Source organism: Notolepis coatsorum (genome assembly GCF_963971535.1).
Source record: "Notolepis coatsorum genome assembly, chromosome: 2".
NCBI classification, from domain to species: domain Eukaryota; kingdom Metazoa; phylum Chordata; class Actinopteri; order Aulopiformes; family Paralepididae; genus Notolepis; species Notolepis coatsorum.
Window position 1 is genome coordinate 37139744 of NC_140166.1, and position 22868 is coordinate 37162611.

At 43.4% G+C, this 22868-nt stretch overlaps 1 protein-coding gene across 3 annotated transcripts in view; it reads right to left on the reverse strand.

Moving 5' to 3' along the window:
• The window catches only part of LOC311222859 (threonine--tRNA ligase 1, cytoplasmic), an 80434-nt gene extending 57802 nt beyond the window's left edge, over positions 1–22632 (reverse strand). For all 3 annotated transcript variants that reach the window (XR_014619382.1, XR_014619383.1, XM_084307498.1), the window contains exons 1-8: positions 22500–22632; positions 19746–19805; positions 18806–18996; positions 14358–14481; positions 11175–11299; positions 4793–4910; positions 3103–3167; positions 401–479 (exon numbers count right to left, since the gene is read on the reverse strand). Coding sequence is in view for 1 of the 3 variants with exons in the window: in XM_084307498.1 (XP_084163624.1) it covers positions 401–479; positions 3103–3167; positions 4793–4910; positions 11175–11299; positions 14358–14481; positions 18806–18996; positions 19746–19805; positions 22500–22559 (822 nt within the window). In the remaining 2 variants the exon portion in view is untranslated. The remainder of the gene's footprint in view (positions 1–400; positions 480–3102; positions 3168–4792; positions 4911–11174; positions 11300–14357; positions 14482–18805; positions 18997–19745; positions 19806–22499) is intronic.
• Positions 22633–22868: the final 236 nt, after the last annotated feature.

The window sequence follows — 22868 nt, forward strand, 5'->3', positions numbered from 1 at the left end:
AATATTGATCCCAAAAATGATTTACGCCGTTGTTGGCGTTCAACGCATGGCGGGCAATAATGACTTACGCCGTTTTTGGCGACCAATGTGTTAATCAACAGAATAATCAATAACAAAATAATCGTTAGTTTCAGCCCTAATTAAATGTAAATGTCCCTTGATGTAGCAGATTGTTGATTGGTGAGCCTGAGGTCGGAGGTTCGATCCCTGGCTCCGCTGAGTGTTACAGTTGAAATATTGTTTTAGCAACACATTTAAATGTCAAAGTAATGGAACAAGCAGTAGCATAATAAAAAGAATATATATATATATATATTATATCCCAGCCTAGAGACACTACTTTTTTCATGCTTTCCATAACGCATGAACAGCATCATGACAATAGAAAATGAAAGTTCACCTTGTGGATCTTCAGGGCCTTAATCTTGCCAGTGTGTCTCACATGGGGGCCTCGGCACAGATCAATCAAGGGGCCACACCTAGGAAAACAGTTAGACAGATAGACCAAACAGATAGACCATATATCTAGTATCAAAACAGTATATTTTAACAAGCTAGACCATACATCTACTCTCAATAGTCTATTCTAACAAGCTAGTCCATATATCTACTCTCAATACAGTCAATTTAACAACTTAGACCATACATCTACTCTCATTACGGTACGCTCCATTTTAACAAGCTAGACCATGTATCCACTCTCAATACAGTCTATTTGAACAAGCTAGACCATATACAGGGTTCCTGTAGGTTTCAACAAGTTAAATTTAAAAAGTAATAAGGAAAATGACTATGAAAGAAGTAATTCCATACAAATTGTTGGGGGGGGGGGGGATTACCGTTTTCTATTATCGTACTGCTTACTTTGCAGCCCACACATTTCCCCCAAACACATTTAAATGAGATACAGAGAAGTTATCGTAACATAGAAGTAATTTCCTAATCAAGTAATTTCCTAATCAAATAAGAACTATCAAAATAATAATTAAGGCCTAAAATTCGAATTATTAAATGTTAAGACTTTTTAAGACCCTGCGGGAACCCTGCATATATCTACTCTCAAAGTGAATCACCACCTGTCATCCAAACATCTGACTAAAGAAACAGACAATAAATGATGGGGAAAGTAAATATAGCCTGGTATGGAAAAGCTCATGTTATATAATCCAATAGGTGTACATCATATTGACTGCAAAGTAATGTGAGGTGTGATACACAATCAAACTGAAACTAGTAGTTTTCAATTGACATTTTCAAATATCTCAGAAATTATTTTGTGATAAATCAGACTTAAAGTAACACTCAGAAAGGTTGGGAAATTCTCTCATTTGTCATCTGCCATCAAACAAGAACATAGATAACTAGTCATTTCCTCTCTGTGTGTCCAGTGTGGAGAGAGGTTCGGTTGCACACTAGCCTAGTTTAGCACACCTGGAAGCAGGGGGAAATGGTTAGCCTAGCTTACCACACCTGGAGGCAGGGGGAAATGGTTAGCCTAGTGAAGGAATCTATGTTTTTCAATGTGTATATAATGTATATATCGGTGGGTGACAGCATCTACTCAGACGGATCTATAGATCTTAAAAGTAGCCGGCAGTCAGTGTGTGTTAGCAGGAGACTAACCGCAGCAGATGAGGATTCGGGCTGTGCCGTTAACATCAACAGCTGATAGCCACAGCATCAAGGTTACTCGATCTGGAGAAAGTGCATTACCAAGCCACAGCGTTTGTTTGGGGTAAGAGGGGCGGTAATATCAACATTGCCGTTGCTATAGTGATTTGGGTCAAAGAGCCGTTGTCAAAGACTGCATGTCACGTAGTAACGAGAAGAGGGGGCGGGGGCCTGTTGCTATGGGGAGAATGTTATGAGGGGTGAGTTCCTTCCGGGGTAAGTTTAGATCGAGACCCGACGCACAATCGAGCAGACGCGCTGATCAGAGACTGTGAGAGCCCTCCTCACCCTCGCCGGGTGGGGGAGGGGAATATGACACATCATCACTAGCTTCGGCTAACAGGAAATGGTGGTTGGCTACGACGAGGCCCAGAACCATCGGACTAATGAGGAGAGACGGTGGAGAAGAATGAATTAAGACCGTTCAAGGACAATACAGAATGGGTTACATCCGAGTACGAGGCTATGTTTATGAAAATAAACATGAGGATCTAAGGAAAGAGATCACGTTGCAGTGTCGTTTCTTATGACTAATGGATGTACTAACAGGGGTTGATACAGTGTGTGACAGCCAATGTGAAGTATTGAAAGAAAACACAACGCAGAACAGGGAGAGTCACGAAGAAGATGACGAGATGAGATTGGCTGATTACAGAAACATCTAACACTAGCTTACCACACCTGGAGGCAGGGGGAAACGGTTAGCCTAGCTTACTACACCTGGAGGCAGGGGGAAACGGTTAGCCTAGCTTACCACACCTGGAAGCAGGGGGAAACGGTTAGCCTAGCTTACTACACCTGGAGGTAGGGGGAAATGGTTAGCCTAGCTCCATCAAAAGTGAAGAAATACACCTTACAACAACTCCAAAAACTGTATTATTTACACATTGTATCTTGTTTATGTCCCTTGTGTTCTGGCCCTCCCCTTGGGGCCTCCCTTCGTGCCCGATCAGCTTCCAAAGCCTGTTGTTCCTCCTCTGGGAGTTCTGGATCTTGGTCTGTCTAACATGATCATCCTCTCTTACGAAGAGATGATTAGCAACCATTCTTCTGTAGGTGAGCTTGTCACATTGGTTTTGTTGATGGAAGTTATGACAGGGCTTTAGAAATGCTGTGTGCAATCACTGCATCAAGACAATAGCTCCAACCGTGTATCTGGTTCCAAACCTACAATGTCTCGTTTTTACATCGTTATTTCTACATGTGGTGAATACCACAGATACATGGTGTAAATAAGATAAATGGTTTTGGAAAGTGCATTTCTTCATTTTCAGTTTCCCCCATGCTAGGCTAGCATCCAATCATAGCTCTCTCTGTACTAGACACACAGAGATGAAAATGATATCCATCTTCTCATCTGAATCTGGTAATTACGTTAATTTACGAAAATGTTGGACTGTGCCTTTAATATTTGCTTTTTTCATCACTCACCTATAAACAGTAGTGGTAGGAGTGGTGACTTTCTCGTTCAGAATACGACACTTAAACTTGTTGTACTGTTGAGAGACAGGAGGTGGTTATAGAGTCAGTAGTAATGTAGTTTGAGAGAGGAGGTGGTTATAGAATCAGTAGTAACGTAGTTTGAGAGAGGAGGTGGTTATAGAATCAGTAGTAATGTAGTTTGAGAGAGGAGGTGGTTATAGAATCAGTAGTAGTGTAGTTTGAGAGAGGAGGTGGTTATAGAATCAGTAGTAGTTGTAGTGTGGTGGAATCAGCGTTTCCGCTAGCCGGTAATTACCGGTATTTGACCGGCAAAATCTGTTGAAGTCCGACATATTTAATCTCTCCGGTCTTAATGTCCGGTGAAAATAATTCCCTGAGTCTAAGCACAATTTGATTATTTGAATTGTATTAAAATAGGCTAAAATTAAATAGCCTATGCGATGAACGAAACAATCATTACATTTGTTTCATCGTTGCTTCTAATAATGACAACGACGTTGTCAGCGAGAGCTTAGTGCTGGGTGTGCGAACTTTTGTGAAGCTGCAGAGCCGGAGCAGCAGCAGCACAATGCAGTACTCCAGCAGTACTCCAATTCAGCCATTTTCAATTCAATGTTGGGTGGGGGGCGCTGCTGTGCGGTCCCCAGAAAAGAGCCAATAACAGCTGAATCTGCTGCTCTGCATCGACATACTCTCGCAAATAAGTCATTGGGAGGTGGAGAGAGAGTAGTCACGCAAACCCACGATAATGTTGCCGTCTCTCTCTGCCAAATTTCTCAGTTCTTCGCTTGATATAATTAATACAAATGTCCAATATAACGGAATTCGTTAGCTCATAAAAATGTGATTATAACAGACTGTTGTTTATTAATGTCGGGCGACTGCCCACAGACACCTATTTGATTTAAAGTCGGCAGCAGCACGAGTCTCGGGGCTTATTTTATTTGGAATATAATGACTTTATACGCAAAAGTAGCCTAGTTTTAAGTAAAAATATTATAAATCTACATGCCTTGATGATGTCATTCTTTTGTTTTGTTGTCATTCTTTTGCCTATCAATTGTTTTTAAGCTCAATAAACTCTGACCGGAATTTCTCTCATTTGACCGGTAGATTGAAATCTACCAGACACTGAGGCCGGCAACAATTTTTTCTAACAGAAACCCTGGGTGGAATATACGTATATTCACAACATATACATTGAGACAATCATATATATTGAGACAACCAATGTCCATCCACAATCTGCGTACACACATTTTCCACAGTGAGTGTCTCAGTGGTACAAATCTGAAAAACAGATTGTTGTGTAATATTCCAAGATCTGCTGACAAAATGTCTGGTGATCTCACAGTCTGCTTAAGACACACACTTTTCTGAAAAACATATTGCGTAATCTTGTGCAATCTGGTCGGATCTGGGAAATCACAAGACGAAGATAAATGACGTAATAAACCTATAAAGGGCTCTATAAATTTGCATCTGTCTGCATCTACTAATAAAGTTCCTCCAGCGGGTTTGCAATTGATCCTAAAGTTTCTGAGTGACCTTTATTCCTTTTTGAAGTCTTGAACGATAATTTATACTATAGTAGGAAATAGGAATGTAGTTCGAGAGGAGGTGGTTATAGTGTAGTTATATATAGTATAGTTATATAAAGAGAGAACAATGCAGCTACCTTGAACATCTCCAGAAGAGTCTCTTTCTTTATCTCCAGCCTCTCAAATGGCTGCTTCTCTTTGATGATCTTCTTGCACAGGGTTTCCAGGCAGGGGAAGTCATTGCTTGAAACACCTCTGAAAAAATAAGCGATGAAAAGAACAGAACAGAACGGATGATACGTTGGCATATCAAACTGAAGTGTGTTCAACTAAGCAAATATGAGCCGACACTCACTGATGTGTTGAGAATAATGCTGTTTGTTTATGTTAAGAGCAAGTGGCAAAAGTTATCCAACAGCTGACAGCTAGCGGTGGTAGGGATGGGCATGAGTAATGTTTTCCCATATAAGAGGACTCGCATTAGTTATTTGAGTAGTGCTTGAGTAATTGTTCAGATAAATACATTTTTAGAATGCATTTTTTTTTTTTTTGGTCTTTTTCCCCCTCCATTTTCCTCCGATTTTCTCCAATCCCAATGTTAGTCGTATGCCAATTCCCAATCCCCTTCCTGGTCGCTGCGCACTTACCCCCCACAGTCAGATCATCTGGGAGAGTGGAGGCTATCACGTGCTTCCTCCGACACACGTCCAGCCAATCAACCGCTTCTTTTCACCTGGCAGCGCGGATCCTCCCTGAGAGGGCGTAGCGTGTGGAAGGATCACACTATCCCACTCAGGTCCTATCCGCGCTTAGCAGGCGCCCCGACCGAACTGTAGGAGTCGCTGTTTACAACGACCCGGACCCACCCCGCCAGCTTCTCCCACCCTCTAATACTGCCAATTGTATTAGTGTGAACGGCCAGCCAAGCTGGTGACAACCCCGGAGCTGTGAGCTCACAGCTCCGGGGTTGGTGACGAACGCAATCTCCGCTACGCCACCTAACCGCCCTTTTAGAATGCATCTTAAAGAGAATGGCAGCTTCCAGTGTTGTCTTCCTGCAACACACAGCAATTCGTTTTTTTAATCGAGGACCCTCAAAAAACACTCACGTTCAGTTGAAACGGTGAGTACTCAACTAATAAATTTAAAACCCATCCATACTTAAAAAGGGGCAACATATTTTCCCCCTTGCCCAGCCGTTTGATTGACACACCGATTTACCCATTACGTGCTTCCAATCTCGGGTTATAAGACCAAACAGCCAACAAGAGTCAGTTTCTAAACTGTGTTTAGAGAACACACAGCATAGCTGCTAGTTAACCAGCTCACCAATAGCCTGCAGTACTTTTAGAGAACACACAGCATAGCTGCTAGTTAACCAGCTCACCAATAGCCTGCAGTACTTTTAGAGAACACACAGCATAGCTGCTAGTTAACATTAGTTCACCAGACCAGTAGCCTGCATTACTTTTAAAGAACATGCAGCATAGCTGCTAGTTAACATTAGCTCACCAGTAGCCTGCAGTACTTTTAGAGAACACGCAGCATAGCTGCTAGTTAACAAGCTCACCAGTAGCCTGCAGTACTTTTAGAGAACACGCAGCATAGCTGCTAGTTCAAGTTTCAAGTTCAAGTTTCTTTAATAGTTGTCATACAGAAGTACAGAATACTTTTGTACAAAATGCTTCTTACTGTTGCGCTCCAGAGACTGTGCATGACAAGATAAGTATGAAATAAAAACATAGTAAAAATTAGAAGTAAAAAAAGAGGTCACAGTGTTCAGTTTAGACATATGTACAATGTTCGTAGACGTAGTTACCATACAATATACAATACTGTGCAGTGTACTAATATACAATGCTATATAGTGCAAGGCATAAATGGACGAGGTGCAGTTTAGGTACAATTCACAGTAGGTGTACGAGTTGTAGTGCAAATCCTTTATCAATAAATATAAAGTGTAAGTGTGTTTGTGTGATCTAAAGTGTGGAGAGTGGGTGCTGCAGTGTGTTGTTTGTTTGAGTGAGTGTGTGCGTGTGGGTGTGTGTGCTGTGTGCATTTGATGGTTGTTGCATAGTGATTATTGTTCGTTTAGCGATTATTGTTCGTTTAGCAGCCCGATGGCCTGGGGATAGAAGCTCCTTCTGAGTCTTTCTGTGCTCGCCATAAGACTCCGGTATCGCTTGCCTGACGGCAGCAGTTCAAAGAGGCAGTTGTTCGGGTGGCTCGAGTCCTTAATAATTCTCTTAGCCTTCCCCTTGCACCGCTTGTTGTAAATGTTCTGGAGGGTGGGAAGCCCCCCTCTAATTGTGCGTTCGGCTGAACGTGTCACTCTTTGTAGTCTGCTACGGTCTTGTGCAGTGCTATTCCCAAACCAGGAGGTGATGTTGCCGGTCAGGATGCTCTCTATTGTACATGAGTAGAAGTTCCTAAGGATCTTCTGACTGACTTGGAACTTCCTTAGGCGCCTGAGGAAGTAGAGGCGTTGTCGTGCCTTCTTCACAACACTGTCAATGTGTGTGGTCCATGTCAAGTCCTCGGATATGTGGGCTCCGAGGTACTTGAAACTGTTCACTCTCTCAACTGGTGCCCCGTCGATGCTGAGGGGGCTGTAGTCCTTGACCCCCGACCTCCTGAAGTCCACAATCATCTCTTTTGTTTTGCTGACGTTCAGGGAGAGGCAGTTCTCCTGACACCACTGTGACAGGTTCTCTACCTCTTCCAGGTAGGCCCTTTCGTCGTTGGCAGAGATCAGGCCCACCACTACTGTGTCATCAGCAAATTTGATGATGGTGTTGTTGTTCCGCTGTGCTACGCAGTCATGTGTGTACAGGGAGTAGAGGAGGGGGCTCAGAACACAGCCCTGGGGGGCCCCTATGTTGAGCGTGATGGATGAGGAGGTGCAGTTGCCGGCTCTTACCACCTGGGGTCTGCCCGTCAGGAAGTCCAGGACCCACTGGCACAGGTCATAGTTCAAGCCCAGGTCCCTGAGCTTGGCTATGAGTTTGGAGGGGACTATGGTATTGTAGTTAACAAGCTCACCAGTAGCCTGCAGTACTTTTAGAGAACACGCAGCATAGCTGCTAGTTAACAAGCTCACCAGTAGCCTGCAGTACTTTTAGAGAACACACAGCATAGCTGCTAGTTAACAAGCTCACCAGTAGCCTGCAGTACTGTACTTTTAGAGAACACGCAGCATAGCTGCTAGTTAACAAGCTCACCAGTAGCCTGCAGTACTGTACTTTTAGAGAACACACAGCATAGCTGCTAGTTAACAAGCTCACCAGTAGCCTGCAGTACTTTTAGAGAACACACAGCATAGCTGCTAGTTAACAAGCTCACCAGTAGCCTGCAGTACTGTACTTTTAGAGAACACGCAGCATAGCTGCTAGTTAACAAGCTCACCAGTAGCCTGCAGTACTGTACTTTTAGAGAACACGCAGCATAGCTGCTAGTTAACAAGCTCACCAGTAGCCTGCAGTACTTTTAGAGAACACACAGCATAGCTGCTAGTTAACAAGCTCACCAGTAGCCTGCAGTACTGTACTTTTAGAGAACACGCAGCATAGCTGCTAGTTAACAAGCTCACCAGTAGCCTGCAGTACTGTACTTTTAGAGAACACACAGCATAGCTGCTAGTTAACAAGCTCACCAGTAGCCTGCAGTACTTTTAGAGAACACACAGCATAGCTGCTAGTTAACAAGCTCACCAGTAGCCTGCAGTACTGTACTTTTAGAGAACACGCAGCATAGCTGCTAGTTAACAAGCTCACCAGTAGCCTGCAGTACTGTACTTTTAGAGAACACGCAGCATAGCTGCTAGTTAACAAGCTCACCAGTAGCCTGCAGTACAGTACTTTTAGAGAACACGCAGCATAGCTGCTAGTTAACAAGCTCACCAGTAGCCTGCAGTACAGTACTTTTAGAGAACACGCAGCATAGCTGCTAGTTAACAAGCTCACCAGTAGCCTGCAGTACTTTTAGAGAACACGCAGCATAGCTGCTAGTTAACAAGCTCACCAGTAGCCTGCAGTACTGTACTTTTAGAGAACACGCAGCATAGCTGCTAGTTAACAAGCTCACCAGTAGCCTGCAGTACTGTACTTTTAGAGAACACGCAGCATAGCTGCTAGTTAACAAGCTCACCAGTAGCCTGCAGTACAGTACTTTTAGAGAACACGCAGCATAGCTGCTAGTTAACAAGCTCACCAGTAGCCTGCAGTACTTTTAGAGAACACGCAGCATAGCTGCTAGTTAACAAGCTCACCAGTAGCCTGCAGTACTTTTAGAGAACACGCAGCATAGCTGCTAGTTAACAAGCTCACCAGTAGCCTGCAGTACTGTACTTTTAGAGAACACGCAGCATAGCTGCTAGTTAACAAGCTCACCAGTAGCCTGCAGTACTGTACTTTTAGAGAACACACAGCATAGCTGCTAGTTAACAAGCTCACCAGTAGCCTGCAGTACTTTGAGAACACACAGCATAGCTGCTAGTTCACCAGACCAGTAGCCTGCATTACTTTTAAAGAACACACAGCATACTGTAGCTGCTAATTAACATTAGCTCACCAGTAGCCTGCATTACTTTTAGAGAACACACAGAGTAGCTGCTAGTTAACCAGCTCACTGCTAGCATGCATTACTTTGAGACCATGGTCCCTGCTGGCCATGATGGAGACACATAACTGGACAACCCTCCTGCTTCCCTCTACTCACCAATGTGGCAACATTCTGCCTTCCTGCGAGTTATATAAATAATGAGACGGCCAGTACATCACAGATATACTCTATTTTGTATTGATAGTGTGTGTGTCTGGGTCAGATCTAGCGCAAAGGCAGCCTTTACAAAAACAAAACTTGCTTCATCAACAAAAATAACTAACATTCACCGTTAGCAAGGCTTCTCCTCTCTTATCAAAACATTTCATTAACATTTCCTATGTGGGAGCCAACGGCAAACCAGGAGGTTTAAGGAAAATGTGGTCCTATCATGAGAAGTTGTATATCATTTGTTTCAGCAATGGTCTCATTTGTTTACATGAATGTTACAATGATAGATTTAGTTGAAAACTCCCCTGGTAGTAGCTGTGGTAATCCTATGTTTTTAAAGAAGAATTAGAAAATGTAAATGATATAAATGTAAATTATATATTGATCTTTACAAATTGAAACCTTAAGGGCGGCTAAGTGGCGCAGTGGGCAAGGCGCTCGCCACTAACGCAGGAGATGCTGGGTTCGAGCCCAACTCTCTGCGTTGCTTCCGGCTTGGCTGGTCGTTCATACTAATACAATTGGCAGTATTAGGGGGTGGGAAAGCCGGTGGGTGGGGATCGGACGTTGTGGACAGCGACTCCTACAGGTCGGTTGGTGCGCCTGTACAGCAGAATCAGGAAGCAACGGGGGCAGCGTGAGCCTCCCACACGTTACTCCTCGCCGCTGAGAGATCGCGCTGTGCAGGTGAAAAGATGCGACGGCTGCCTCCTCGTGTACCGGAGGGGACACATGATGCAAGGCTTCGTCCACATTGCAGCCGACCAGTGGGAGGCATGGTCTAACAACGTTCGAGACAGGGGAGGGTAGAATTGGATAATACGAAATTGGAATGGGAGAAAAATAGAAAATGGGGAGAAAAAGTAGAAAAAAATGTAAACCTTAAAACCGAAAAGTCAAGTTGAATCTCAGATTTGGAGAATCGTGACACCCCCAAATAATATAGATCATTTATTACATGGCGTTTTAACATTCGCCGAAATAGATTGTGATTGGTCAATAGCGCTCGTCAGAGGTCCGTTATTACTCGATAACGGACCTCTGCCGAGCAATAATGACCGCTGTTCTCAGCTGCAGCAATCAAGCCCACTGACACACACTGCAATCAGACACACCTGCCGGCGAAGCTGCCGGCGATGACAGCGCGGAGCGACAGAACAGAACTGCGTCTGCATTTGATCTCGTCTTGTCGATGGTGTAAAATGAATTAGGTATATTGTTAGTAAGTTAGCCATGTAATAAGCGGGATAATGTATAGCCTATACTCCTCGGCGGGGCGCCTCGGTATTCTAAACTCCGTGTCGGTCAATTATTTTGCAACAATGACCTCACATTATCCCTTACATAGCAGATATTAAATATCAATTATACATGTAGGCTTGGCCTACTATGTGCAAATGGTATGTGCAGGTCAATATTGTGTGCAAAGATCAGTAGCAGTGACGCTACTGCACTGCTTTTAACCCTTTCACTACCACACTACAGAAGGTTAACCCTTTCACTACCACACTACAGACGGTTAACCTTCTGTAGTGTGGTAGTGAAAGGGTTAACCTTATGTAGTGTGGCAGTGAAAGGGTTAACCATTTGTCGTGTGTGGCAGTGAAAGGGCCAACCACTTGTGTGTGGTAGTGAAAGGGTTAACCTTCTGTATTGTCGCAGTGAAAGGGTTAACCGTTTGGTAGTGTGGTAGTGAAAGGGTTAAGAGAACCGAGACGTCCAAGATCCACACCCTGCTGTGTGACTCACTCGTTTTTGTCGATGAACATGTCGTAGTAGAAGCCACTCTCGATGGGGGGGCCGTAGCAGAGACAGCCACCGTACACACGCTCCATGGCTTCCCCCATGATGTGGGCGCTGGAGTGCCAGTACACCTTAGGAATAAAAAAACAAACGCTCTAAAACCCACTGTTATGAGTAACAAAGTCGGACTACAGCATCATAATTAGGGATGGGTACCGAATCCGGTACTTTTAAGGGTATCGACTAGGGATGCTCGATATGGTCTTTTTTACCGATACCGATATACCGATATTGTCCAACTCTTAATTTCCGATACCGATATCAACCGATAGCGATATATGCAGGGTTCCCCCCCCCCAAAAAAACGGAATAATTTCAGGTAATTAACATTACATATATCTTGTTGTGGAATTAACACAACATTATGCATACTTTTGACAATAAATAAAATCAGAATTTGTTCTTACTTGCTTGCCTGGGTAAATAAAGGTTATAGAAATGTAAAGAAATATATATATATATTTCGAAAACCGATACCGATATTTTCCGATATCAAATTTGTATGCCAATATCGGTAGGCCGATAATATCGGACATCCCTAGTATCGACCGAATCACGTCGGTACTACCGGGGACCGATTCACGTGAGATCCACCAGTGCCACATTTCGGTAATGCAAAAAAGAAAAAAAGTCCGACGTTTAGTTTACCACGAAACAATACCTGTGAAGTGTGCCGCACGTTCACGTCAGCGTTCACGCACAGAATACACACTTACCTAGGATTTTACTTGATTCAACAACAAAGCAGTCGGGGCAATTGCAAGCGGAAAACGGTCGCAAGTGTGGTTACACTTTACAAAGCTAGATGCAGACAACGCTCGCTGCAATATTACATATATATTAACAAATTGTTCTAAATAAATAATAATAAATCATTTGAAGTTTGGACTCATTTTTTACAACTGAGGTAGGTAGATTACATTTTTAGAGACTAAAGTACCGAAAAAAGGTACCGTTGGGTACCAGTATCGATTCACAGGTAGCGGTACCAGTAGTGGTTCAAATGTGAATGGTACCCAACCCTAATCATAATTCACTTTTGGTTGGAGGCAATGTTATAAATAATGTGCAGTAGATGTTAATGTAAATTCAGTCTGGAATCATGAGTTCTGTACTAGCCAGTGTGAACGGTAGCAGCTACTGCTTGAGCCAAATAAAAGTGTGCTCTTGATTTGAATGAAGGGCAGTATTTCTGGATTGAGATATAAAATAAATTAAAACATTTTAATAAAAAAAGGCTTTCCTGCAGATACGGACCAGCTAGCCAAGTTGATGGCCAAAAACACCTCTCCCGGAATGTTAAGATAGGCTAGTGGTCCGTATCCGCTTCCATTCAAGTTAGGCTAGCTTGCAGCTGGGCAGCAAAGACCGTGAATGACATCTACTGTAAGTAGGGATGCACGATAATTATCGGGCCGATATCAGCAATTATGACGTCATCCCGATAAACCCAATAACGTTATTAATAGCTCCGATAATATAATATATTTTTTGGTAAAAAGAAAATGCGGTGTGGGTGAATTTGGATGAAGTGCGTTTGTTTTGACTGTCGGCTCCTCCCGTTTTGCCAGTACTGTGGTACGACTATAGCGTGTGGTTTAGGAACAGGGCGTTTTACACGAATCCAGCGCTCCCTTTCTTCCTTTCACGTACGTTTCTTGAAAGCAGCGCGGATGTAAACAAAGATGGCGACGCTAGTGGGGATTGTTTCAGAGGGGAAAAGTTTGCTTGCTATTTGTAATAAATGCAATGCAGAAGTTCCACGAGGAGGGAAAAGTGCAGCAGCTTGTGATACATCCAACCTAGCAGGTCACCTGCGGCATCACCACCGCTGCGATGGTGTGTTATTGTGTTAACTTAAAAGCCTGCGACGACGCGGGGAGCTAAGCAAAGCTAGCCCCTTTCATGGCTGTGATGCAACCCTTGGTTGAATACGCAGTCACTTATTGCTCCGTAGTAGCCAGGTTAATTTGCACCACCAAGGACTGCTTAAAAGCTAGCGGCTTGAGCCCTTGGGTCATTTCTGTCAAACTTCTTTAATTTAGCAAACGACTCGTCAATAGGTACAAGCGCGCTCGCGCCGTCGTCGTAGGCTTCTAACACCATCACAGCGGTGGTGATGCCGCAGGCGACCTGCTAGGCTATGTGTCCACTCAAAGCCTTTCTTTCAAGGCGGACAGCTTTGAAAAAAGAAGAAAAAAAAGCTTCGAGCGTCTTAGGTTGGATGTATTATAAGTTGTTGACGGATTGTGAATTTTCATTTGGAAAAATAAATATAGTCACTTTATCAGTCAAAACTGTTGTCTTGGCTTTTGTTTCTGTTATCTGGTTAGGTCTACAGGAATATACATTTAAGTTGGTGTTAAGTTATTGTCCTGGGAAGTCTTTTTATGTATTATTATTATTATTGTATTGTGATATGTTTTGTTTCATGTTGGAAAAAAAAGAAGAAAAAAAAGATAAAAAAAAATATATATATACATTTAAAAAAAAATGTTAATACAATAAACATCGGTTATCGATATCGGTTATCGGCTTGAGGAGCATAAAGTTATCAGTGTCAAAAGATCAATATCGTGCATCCCTAACTGTAAGTACAGTTCATTTTGTATAATGTCCTTAGCTCCACCATTTTTTACTGGATTGCGACACGGTTCACAGATAGGTAAAGAAACAATATACGTTGTATTTTATGTAAATAACATTGTTTGTGAGATATAAACACAATTTTCACATCAATATTTATTTTTCACGTCAAGCGGCTGCAGCTTTGTGTGAGCTGGGTAGTGCAGTTTTATGAAATTTCGACATCCATCGAAAGCCTTGGATCTCTCTTTTTTAGGACTACAACGATTTCATGTGCTTCCTGTCCTCGTGTCTAAATAATCCGGTGTCCGATGCAATGCGCAGAGATTTTTATAAGCTCATATTTAGCTAATAATACTTAAAATCATTGCTAAACAAACATAGTGCTGAAAATATACACTTTGACTGCTGTTTTGATAGGGTTAGGGTCTTTACTCTTAGCTACATTTGAAAAAGAAATGCAATAAATCTCGACCCGGTAGCAGGCTTAAGAGGTTAATGATATGTGGGTGATAACAGAGATCAGCGTTGTGTGGGACTTACAGCTTGAGCCTCCTCGTGGTCAAACTTGAGGAGCTGAAGGCTACAGTCGTTCTCCAAGGGCCTGTCCAGGTCCCACAGATCGTTGTCCACTTTAGCGATCACTGTGTTGTCAGCAAGACCTTGGCTGTCCAGGGAGAAGTTCAATATGTTGAAATGAATAATAACATACACAATAATAATCCGAATCTTTGCCTATTATTGTGTAACGGGATGCAGGGAGTGCAGCTAGAAATCTGCTGACTTATAACAAAGTGACACGTACACTTTGACAAGATGTTTACAGAACAACGTTAAAAGGGATAGTTCAGATTCATGGGAGCCCTAACCCTATTTCTTACTGACCTTTGACCTATGGTGATCGATAAGAGTCGTTTCTCAGCACAATCCATGCTGTTCCTCACACTACCTCTGGATAGTTAGCCACAAACCAATGCAAAGTCAAAAGGGGTTGAAGGAACATCATAATATAAATAATTGTTAGACTAGAAGTCTTTATTTGTCATGCAGTTTAACACACACACACGCGAGATGGGCGACCCACAGGAACACACACACATGCACTGAGTCGCAGATGAAATGTCTCTCTGCACTTTTCCCATCCCATTGTCCTTCCCCCCATGGGCAGCCGGGAGCAGATCGGGCGTCAACGTGAGCCGCGCCCGGGGAACCAATCCAACCAATCCAAGAAACCCTTGCGAGCACGGGGAGACCATGCAAACTCCACACAGAAAGGCCTGGGAGATCCCCCACCTGGGTACCTGGCATCATGGAAACCTGGTCCCCAAGCGGGAATCGAACCCTGGACCTTCTTGCTGTGAGGCGACAGTGTTAACCACTACACCACCGTGCCGCTACATCCCTTCCTCCTGGAGGTCGGTGCTCTCAGAATAGGACATGTTTTTCATGTTATTAATAAAAAGTCAATTGTGTGTTCCAGTATCTTCTTTGGGTTCAGTCATTAGGAAGTGGCCCATAGACCTATTCCTACTGCCAGGCCAATGGAGTCGAGCTCCTGTCTGTACAAGCTCACAGAGGCTCACTGAAATGTACTCCTCCGTGCACACAAACTGCAAAGTAGATTTCAGTGAGCCTCAGTCAGCTTGTACAGACAGGAGCGTAACCCCATTGACTTTGCATTAGTTTGTGGATAACCATCTACCTTCATTATACTGCCTATATCCAACCTATAGTTTATTCCAGGCTAGACTGGTTTATTATTTAGTGTATTTCATACTAGTGTAGAATAATTGTACCCCCCCCCCCCCCCCCCACAATAGACAGCCTATTGTCCTCCAGTTCTGTCCACCCTCACCTTGCCAATTCCCCCCCTCCCCTACCTGGTTGTTGTTCGCATGTTCTCCTACGAGTCGGTACAAGGGCGTCCCGAGTCGATTGCACGCTTCCTCCGATACGTGACGTCTTTTCACTTGGCAGCGAGGACTCTCATTTGGTGAAGTGTAACGCGTGGGAGGGCACGCTATCTCCACCAAGTCCTGCCCCCGCTGAGCAAGCGCCGAGACCTGACCTGTAGGCGTCGCTGTCCACAACGCCTGATTCCCACCCACCAGCTTCCCACCCCCCTAATTGTATTAGTATGAACGACCAGCCAAGCTGGCAGCAACGCCGAGAGCTGGGCTCGAACCCAGCATCTCCTGCGTTGGTGACGAGCGCAATCTCCGCTACGCCACCTGACCGCCCCTTCAAGTCTATCTTTGACTATCTACAATCATTGATCAGGTTTATTTCCCTCACACTAGATTGGTTTATTATCATAGTGTATTCATACTCGTACCACTGTGTCTATAATATTGCACATACATAACGTAATTCCTCTAATAGTAACCGGTATTCAATTAAAAACCGGGTCTCTATTAATGACCGGGTACGCTGTTGAGCTAAGCAATTATAAGCCGGCCTCCTAATACAAGCCGAGTTTCATGTATATTAGAGGAATTACGGTATTTCCCTCAACGGATTTACCATAGGCAATATATTTTGTTATTGTTGTTATATGCTGGCCTGGCTGTGCAGTAAATACCATATAATGGTATGGTGTTAATGTTTACCAAGAGAGTAAGCCTACCTCAGAATTGTATAAAACGAAGTTATTATTATTATTATTATACCAGTATAGTGATTGCACTATTTAACTTTTTTTGACCACCTGTAATTGTACCGTTTACTACCATATTTCATACAGTACTTGGTTTCAATAAATGAACCCAGTACATTTTACTGGGTTCAAACTTGACACAAAATGTTGATTTATTCATTATGATCTGTTTGAAAATTAGAAATATAGGCCTCTCTCTTATACATGCCTCCTCCTAATACAAGCCTGGTATCCGCTACAGTTGAAACAAATACAAGCCGGGGTTACTATTAGAGGAATTACGGTAAATGGTAAATGGTGCATTTATATAGCAATTTTATCCAAAGCGCTTTACAATTTTTGTTCCTCACATTTTACCCATTCACGCACACATTCACACACCGATGGCGGACGCAACCATGCAAGGTGCCGACCTGCACACTGGGAGCAATTAGGGGTTAAGTGTCTTGCTCAAGGACTCGTCGGACACGCTGCCCGGGAGGAGCGGGAATCAAACCGGGAACCTTCCGACTACCGGACAACCACTCTACCGGACGACCCACTGTCACCCCTCAATTAGCTTAGCTTAGGCTAGGTTAATGGGTTAACCAGTCAATCATTTGTTTTAATGTGTGAGGGGTATGCGTGTGTGTCATCAGCTTTCAACATTAGCTAGCTGCCTTGAGCTAGAGTAACATTAGCTAGCTTAGCACCGGTGTGTTTAACTGTAGGTTTATAGATTATGTAGGGCGGCCGGGTGCGCAGCGGACTACGCGTCTGTCTACCACCACAGAGCCAGTGGGATCGAATACGGCTGTGGTGCCTCCGGCTTGGTCGGCCGTCCATACTGACACAATTGGCAGTGTTAGAGGGTGGGAAGCCGGCGTGGGTGGGTCCAGGTCGTTGTAAAACAGCGACTCCTACAGTTCGGTCGGGGCGCCTGCACAGCAGGGGAAGGATCTGGGAGAGGTAGTGTGACCTTCCACACGTTACACTCTCCCAGTGAGAGTCCGCGCTGCCAGGTGAAAAGAAGCGGTGGGCTGGCTACACATGTGTCGGAGGAAGCATGTGATAGTCTCCGCCCTCCCAGACCGACGGTAGGGGGTAGAGTGCGCAACGACCAGGAAGGGGATTGGGAATTGGCATAACGACTAACATTGGGATGGGAGAAAAACAGAAAAAGAGGGGGGGGAAAGATTTTAAAAAAAAAAACGTAGTAGGGTAGAATCCAGATAGGATTCTGAATGATGCAGACCGCAGTAACTGCAGCCAATTTACTGGGAAACAGATACAGAGCACAGTATCTAGATTTACTGCGGTTTGCCTATGTTTTGAGTGCGATTTTGTAGTTACTGCAATTCTTTTCTCTAAAACAGATATTGAGAAGTTCAATTTCACTTATAACTAGGGGTGTAAAGGTACATGTATCCGTACCAAACCGAACCGTTTCAGTGTGTACCGTACCGTACCGAACGGCTCTGTAGTGTACCGAACAAATACAACAGTATGATAACCACTAACGACCGCCCACCGGGGGCTGTTTTTTTCACAATCTAATATAATTATTATTATTTCCAAAATATTTTTTACAAGTCGATTATTAATTTCAATATAGAATATTCGTTGACAGCCCTACAAGTACAATTAGTTACTGCATACTACATCACCCCTGACTGGAACACGGAAACCCAAACTTTACCCCACTGTACCGAAAAACCTGCACCGAACCGTGACTTCAAAACCGTGGTACGCACCGAACCGTGGTTTTTGTGTACCGTTACACCCCTACTTATAACTAAATTTTTTTTAAAGTATTAAGTTACTGTGGTTAGACTCTGCAGGGCAGTATAGCCAGAGCTTGTATGAGGAAGTATGAGAAACAGCTTGGATTGTGCTGAGAAAGGATACTACTACCGATCCACATCATTGGTATGCAAGAAATGGGGCCAGATTTTCAAATAGTAATTAAATCATAAAAAATCGAATAGTTTATGAGACTACCGTTTTAAAATATATTTTCCCTTGTTTTTACCAGCACCTACATTGTGTAGTGTATTGAGAGGGGACCTCTATTAACCGTTACACCACTGCACTAGCTAGCCTGGTAGCATAACAGTCTGTTAACAGCTGGGGGCGAACAGACAAGAAAGATGAAGAAAGTCGGACCTGGCGGAGACGTTACAAAGTTTTGTACATTTGCCATTTCGTTTCACTAAGCTCACACATTACATCACACTAAGTTACATCAGTGATGTCACTTTAGGAATGAATCTTCGATTAGTAGTCGCGATTTCGGGGGAAATCTTCTATTAGTAGTTGAATAGTTGAATGACACCAGTGATCCCTACTCACTGACCTGATCCCACAGGCCACCTGGTACGGGGTGGTCTTCCAGGACTCGGCCTCCACCACCTTCCCGTCTGGCAGGGTCACCTTGATGGGTCCGCTGTCCCTCTCGGCTCTCTCAGCCATCAGGGTGTCATGCTCCTCTTTCAGGTTGTTGTACAGGGCAAGACGTTCCTCCATATACTGAGGTGGTGGAGACATCTGGGAATGAAGGAGAAGATGGAGACAGTAAGGAGGCTGCGTTCCTCCTAATTTCCATGGATACAATGAATAAAAAAGGCTGCATAGACGCTGTGAAGTGAAATAATAAAATCTTTTCAACTTAATTTTGGTTCTTATTCATAAAGTAGAATAAAAAGGATAGGGGGAACAATTCATATATTGTTAAGGGAAATTAATATGAGTATAAGTAGCACCGTTTCGTTTACTTCCTCTTTGAGCAGAGATGCGAGTGTGGAACGTCGTCCAACTCTCTGCGTAGGAGTATGCTTGTCATAATACTAGTAGCTTGTCATAGCTCGCACAAGTACTAGTAGTAGCTTGTCATAGCTCGCACAAGTACTAGTAGTAGCTTGTCATAGCTCACCTCAGTACTAGTAGTAGCTTGTCATAGCTCACCTCAGTACTAGTAGTAGCTTGTCATAGCTCGCACAAGTACTAGTAGTAGCTTGTCATAGCTCACCTCAGTACTAGTAGTAGCTTGTCATAGCTCACACAAGTAGTAGCTTGTCATAGCTCACCTCATTACTAGTAGTAGCTTGTCATAGCTCACCTCAGTACTAGTAGTAGCTTGTCATAGCTCACACAAGTACTAGTGCACTAGTAGTAGCTTGTCATAGGTCACCTCAGTACTAGTAGACAGTAGCAGCTTGTCATAGCTCACCTCAGTACTAGTAGTAGCAGCTTGTCATAGCTCACCTCAGTACTAGTAGCAGCTTGTCATAGCTCACCTCAGTTTTGCTAGCCTCTCCCACAGCACCTTTAGCCTTCTTCTTGCCTCCCTCTTTACCCTGTCGAGGACGGAGAAACACAGCATCCCTTACTCATTTATACACAATGGTTGTTTCACAGGGCAATTTGACAGCAAACAAACAAACTAACGTCATAGCTACATAATAATATTAATTAACTTCATAGCTAAATATGTATATGAACTAAATCCATAGCTAAATAAGCATATGGACACAAAATGCATAGGATAGAGACAGAGAGATAGATAGAGAGACTGCAATAAGTGACACAGCATCCAACAGTTAACTTCGTAACACCATACTGTGCAGGTCGTTTGCATGCGTCATAGCAAAATATATTGTATATAAGTTACAGGTAAAAGAGTCCCACTTGGTATTGCGCTTTGTTTATTGCGGTTGCTATTGCTGGTCACACACACACCTCAGGCTCTACTAATAGAGGTCTCATATATGATGCATATTAATATATATATATATATATATATATATATATATATATATATATATATGCATATTAATATATATATTATGCATCACAGCTTTCCCTTAATGGTTTTCATTAAGGGAACTAAAAAGGATCAGATTTTGAGCAGGCTTAATATAGCCGATACCAATCAATTAAAATATGTTGTGATTGGCCCAGATCCCAATCTTTCTGATTGGGACATCCCTAGAGCTAACCCTACTGTTATTTATCTGTCTTCTTTGAAAACTAGACAATTTATGCTGTTTATTTTCCTCAATATTACGGGTAGAGCTTGGATCTCCAAACCGAATACCCCTAGCCTGGCTCTAGTCCGTAACACCTACATTGTTGTTTCTTTTGTCAGCCGACAATTCTATTCGTTTTCAAAAGGCTGAGTTACATATCTGCCTAGCAACTTTCAATAGTCAAGGAGTATTTCCCTGCCCTTTTCAACAGCACTGGCAGTGTGAGGTGTTACTAAGGTGAAATCAACTAAAACGCACACGGTATACACTTACAAACGCAACACAAAGACGGGCGATCTCTGGTACTGGTACTGGTGAGAAGTAAAAATGAAAGTCCTTTAAGCACTGCACTGAAATGGAGCACTCTCACCCACCCAAATCCAACCCACACAACAGAAAAAAATAAACAAAGCACAATACCAAGACTAGGGGTTATTTTGCCTAGGGGGCGCCGTTTGAAGACATGAGTGATTCTACCTTTAAAATGGGAAGGAACTACGGACAATTTATGAATTCATACATTCCTATGGTCTAAGACAGTTCATAAACATGTACATCTCTCTCCCTAATCCAAAAACTGGTAAAGTGCATCAGGTATTAGGCCTAAATCTGAAGCTGCTCCATAGACAATGAATTTGAAGAGATGATGTGACACTTGAGAACACCCAGGGGAATGTTCTGATTATACAAGTACATTTTCTGTTTTAGAACTGAGAACAAAGCTCATTCGGGTATAAAAAAAACAAAAAACGTTCTGTGGGTCTCCCATTCATTGTCAATGGAGCAGGTCCAGACTTTATACCAGATGACGTCACGAGGTTCGAGTCTGACTTCTGACTATGGTTTCTGGCTTTTGGAGAAAGTAGCTCATGTTCACACATATTGAGTGAACTTCCCAAGGACATAGAAATAACATATGAATGAATGAATGAAAACTTTATTAACAGATTGCAGAATGGGTACAGTACAGTACAGCTCAATACATACAATTGTTAAGGGGATGCAGACCAGAGAAAGACTTTCGTCTTGTTTACATCAGGGTCCCCCATTTTCAATTCATCGTAACATATATGACATACATGACATACAGATAGACAGTACTGCTCCATCTATACATTTATGACATACCAGATTTGCAATTACAGTACTGTTTGTGATACAAAAAGAGTCCAGAAAGAAAAGAGTATATACATTAGGCGTGGAAACTGTACATTGGATTGGGTAGGTGGGGGTGGGGGGGGACTGTACATTGGAGGTGGTTGGGTGGGGTTGGTTAGGAGTGGGGGGGGGTTGGGTAGGAGTGGGGGGGGGGGGGTTGGGTAGGAGGGGTGGGTGGGGGACACTGTACAACTGTACAAACAACACTGTACATTGGATTATTGACAAGACCATACTTGGTAATTTACTGTACATTGGAGGGGGTTGTGTTCGGACATTTACAGGGGCCAGTTTCGAGTTGCAGTCTCCCGTATGTGTTTTTTGAGAGTGTTTTTGAAAGTGGGTAGTGATTCACATTCCTTTACAGCTTTGATGTATTGTATTGATGTGGCATAATTGCGAAACGTGTTTAGTCCCTTGTTTGAGCCGAATCTGGGTTTAACATGATTTGTGGAGCTCCCTCTGGTGTTGTGATCGTGGTATTCACTGACCTTTGGGAAGTATTTTGTCATGTACATGGGTACCTTGGTCGTGTAGTGTATCTTGTAGACCAGGCCCATTGCAAGTTGCTGTACTCTGTCGTCTACTCTAAGCCATCCTAGGTTGTCAAAGTGGGCAGGGGTGAGGTGGGTTCTAGGAGTAAGGTCAAGCAGTAGTCTGACCAGTTTGTTTTGAGATGTTTGTAATTTGAATTGTAAATTGAATTGCTCATTTGGGTGGTGTGGTGTGGTGTGGTGTGGTCCCCCCCATAGTAAGCTAGCGTTAGCCGATTTAGCCAGAGTCTAACAGTGCAGATCAGGTTAGTTGTCAGAAGCAGACTAAAAGCTAGCTGGCTAACAATAAAACGTCAGCCAGTCTGCTTACCTTTTTCCCTTCGTCAACTTGCAATTCGCTCATGTTTTTCACAACACTATCTTCAGCCATTATTACTACAGCTCCCAGTCAACTTTCAGATCCCACGAGCCGGTGTGGTGCTGATGAATGACGGATATTGCGAATCTGATGCAATATAGCAGCTTCCCGGAGAAGCAACCAACTGCAGAGCCGCAGAGCGGCGCTCTCAGGTCCGGCGGCGTCTATTCGTTTCCTAACGCATTTATGCTTCCGCGTTCGCGTTTTGCGAATCTGATTGGCCACTGCCGTTTCTGGTGCGATCTGATTGGCCACTGACGTTTCCGGTCATGTGACATGTGCGCCCAATCGCGTGACGCGCCCATTTTCGCCTCGACCAGC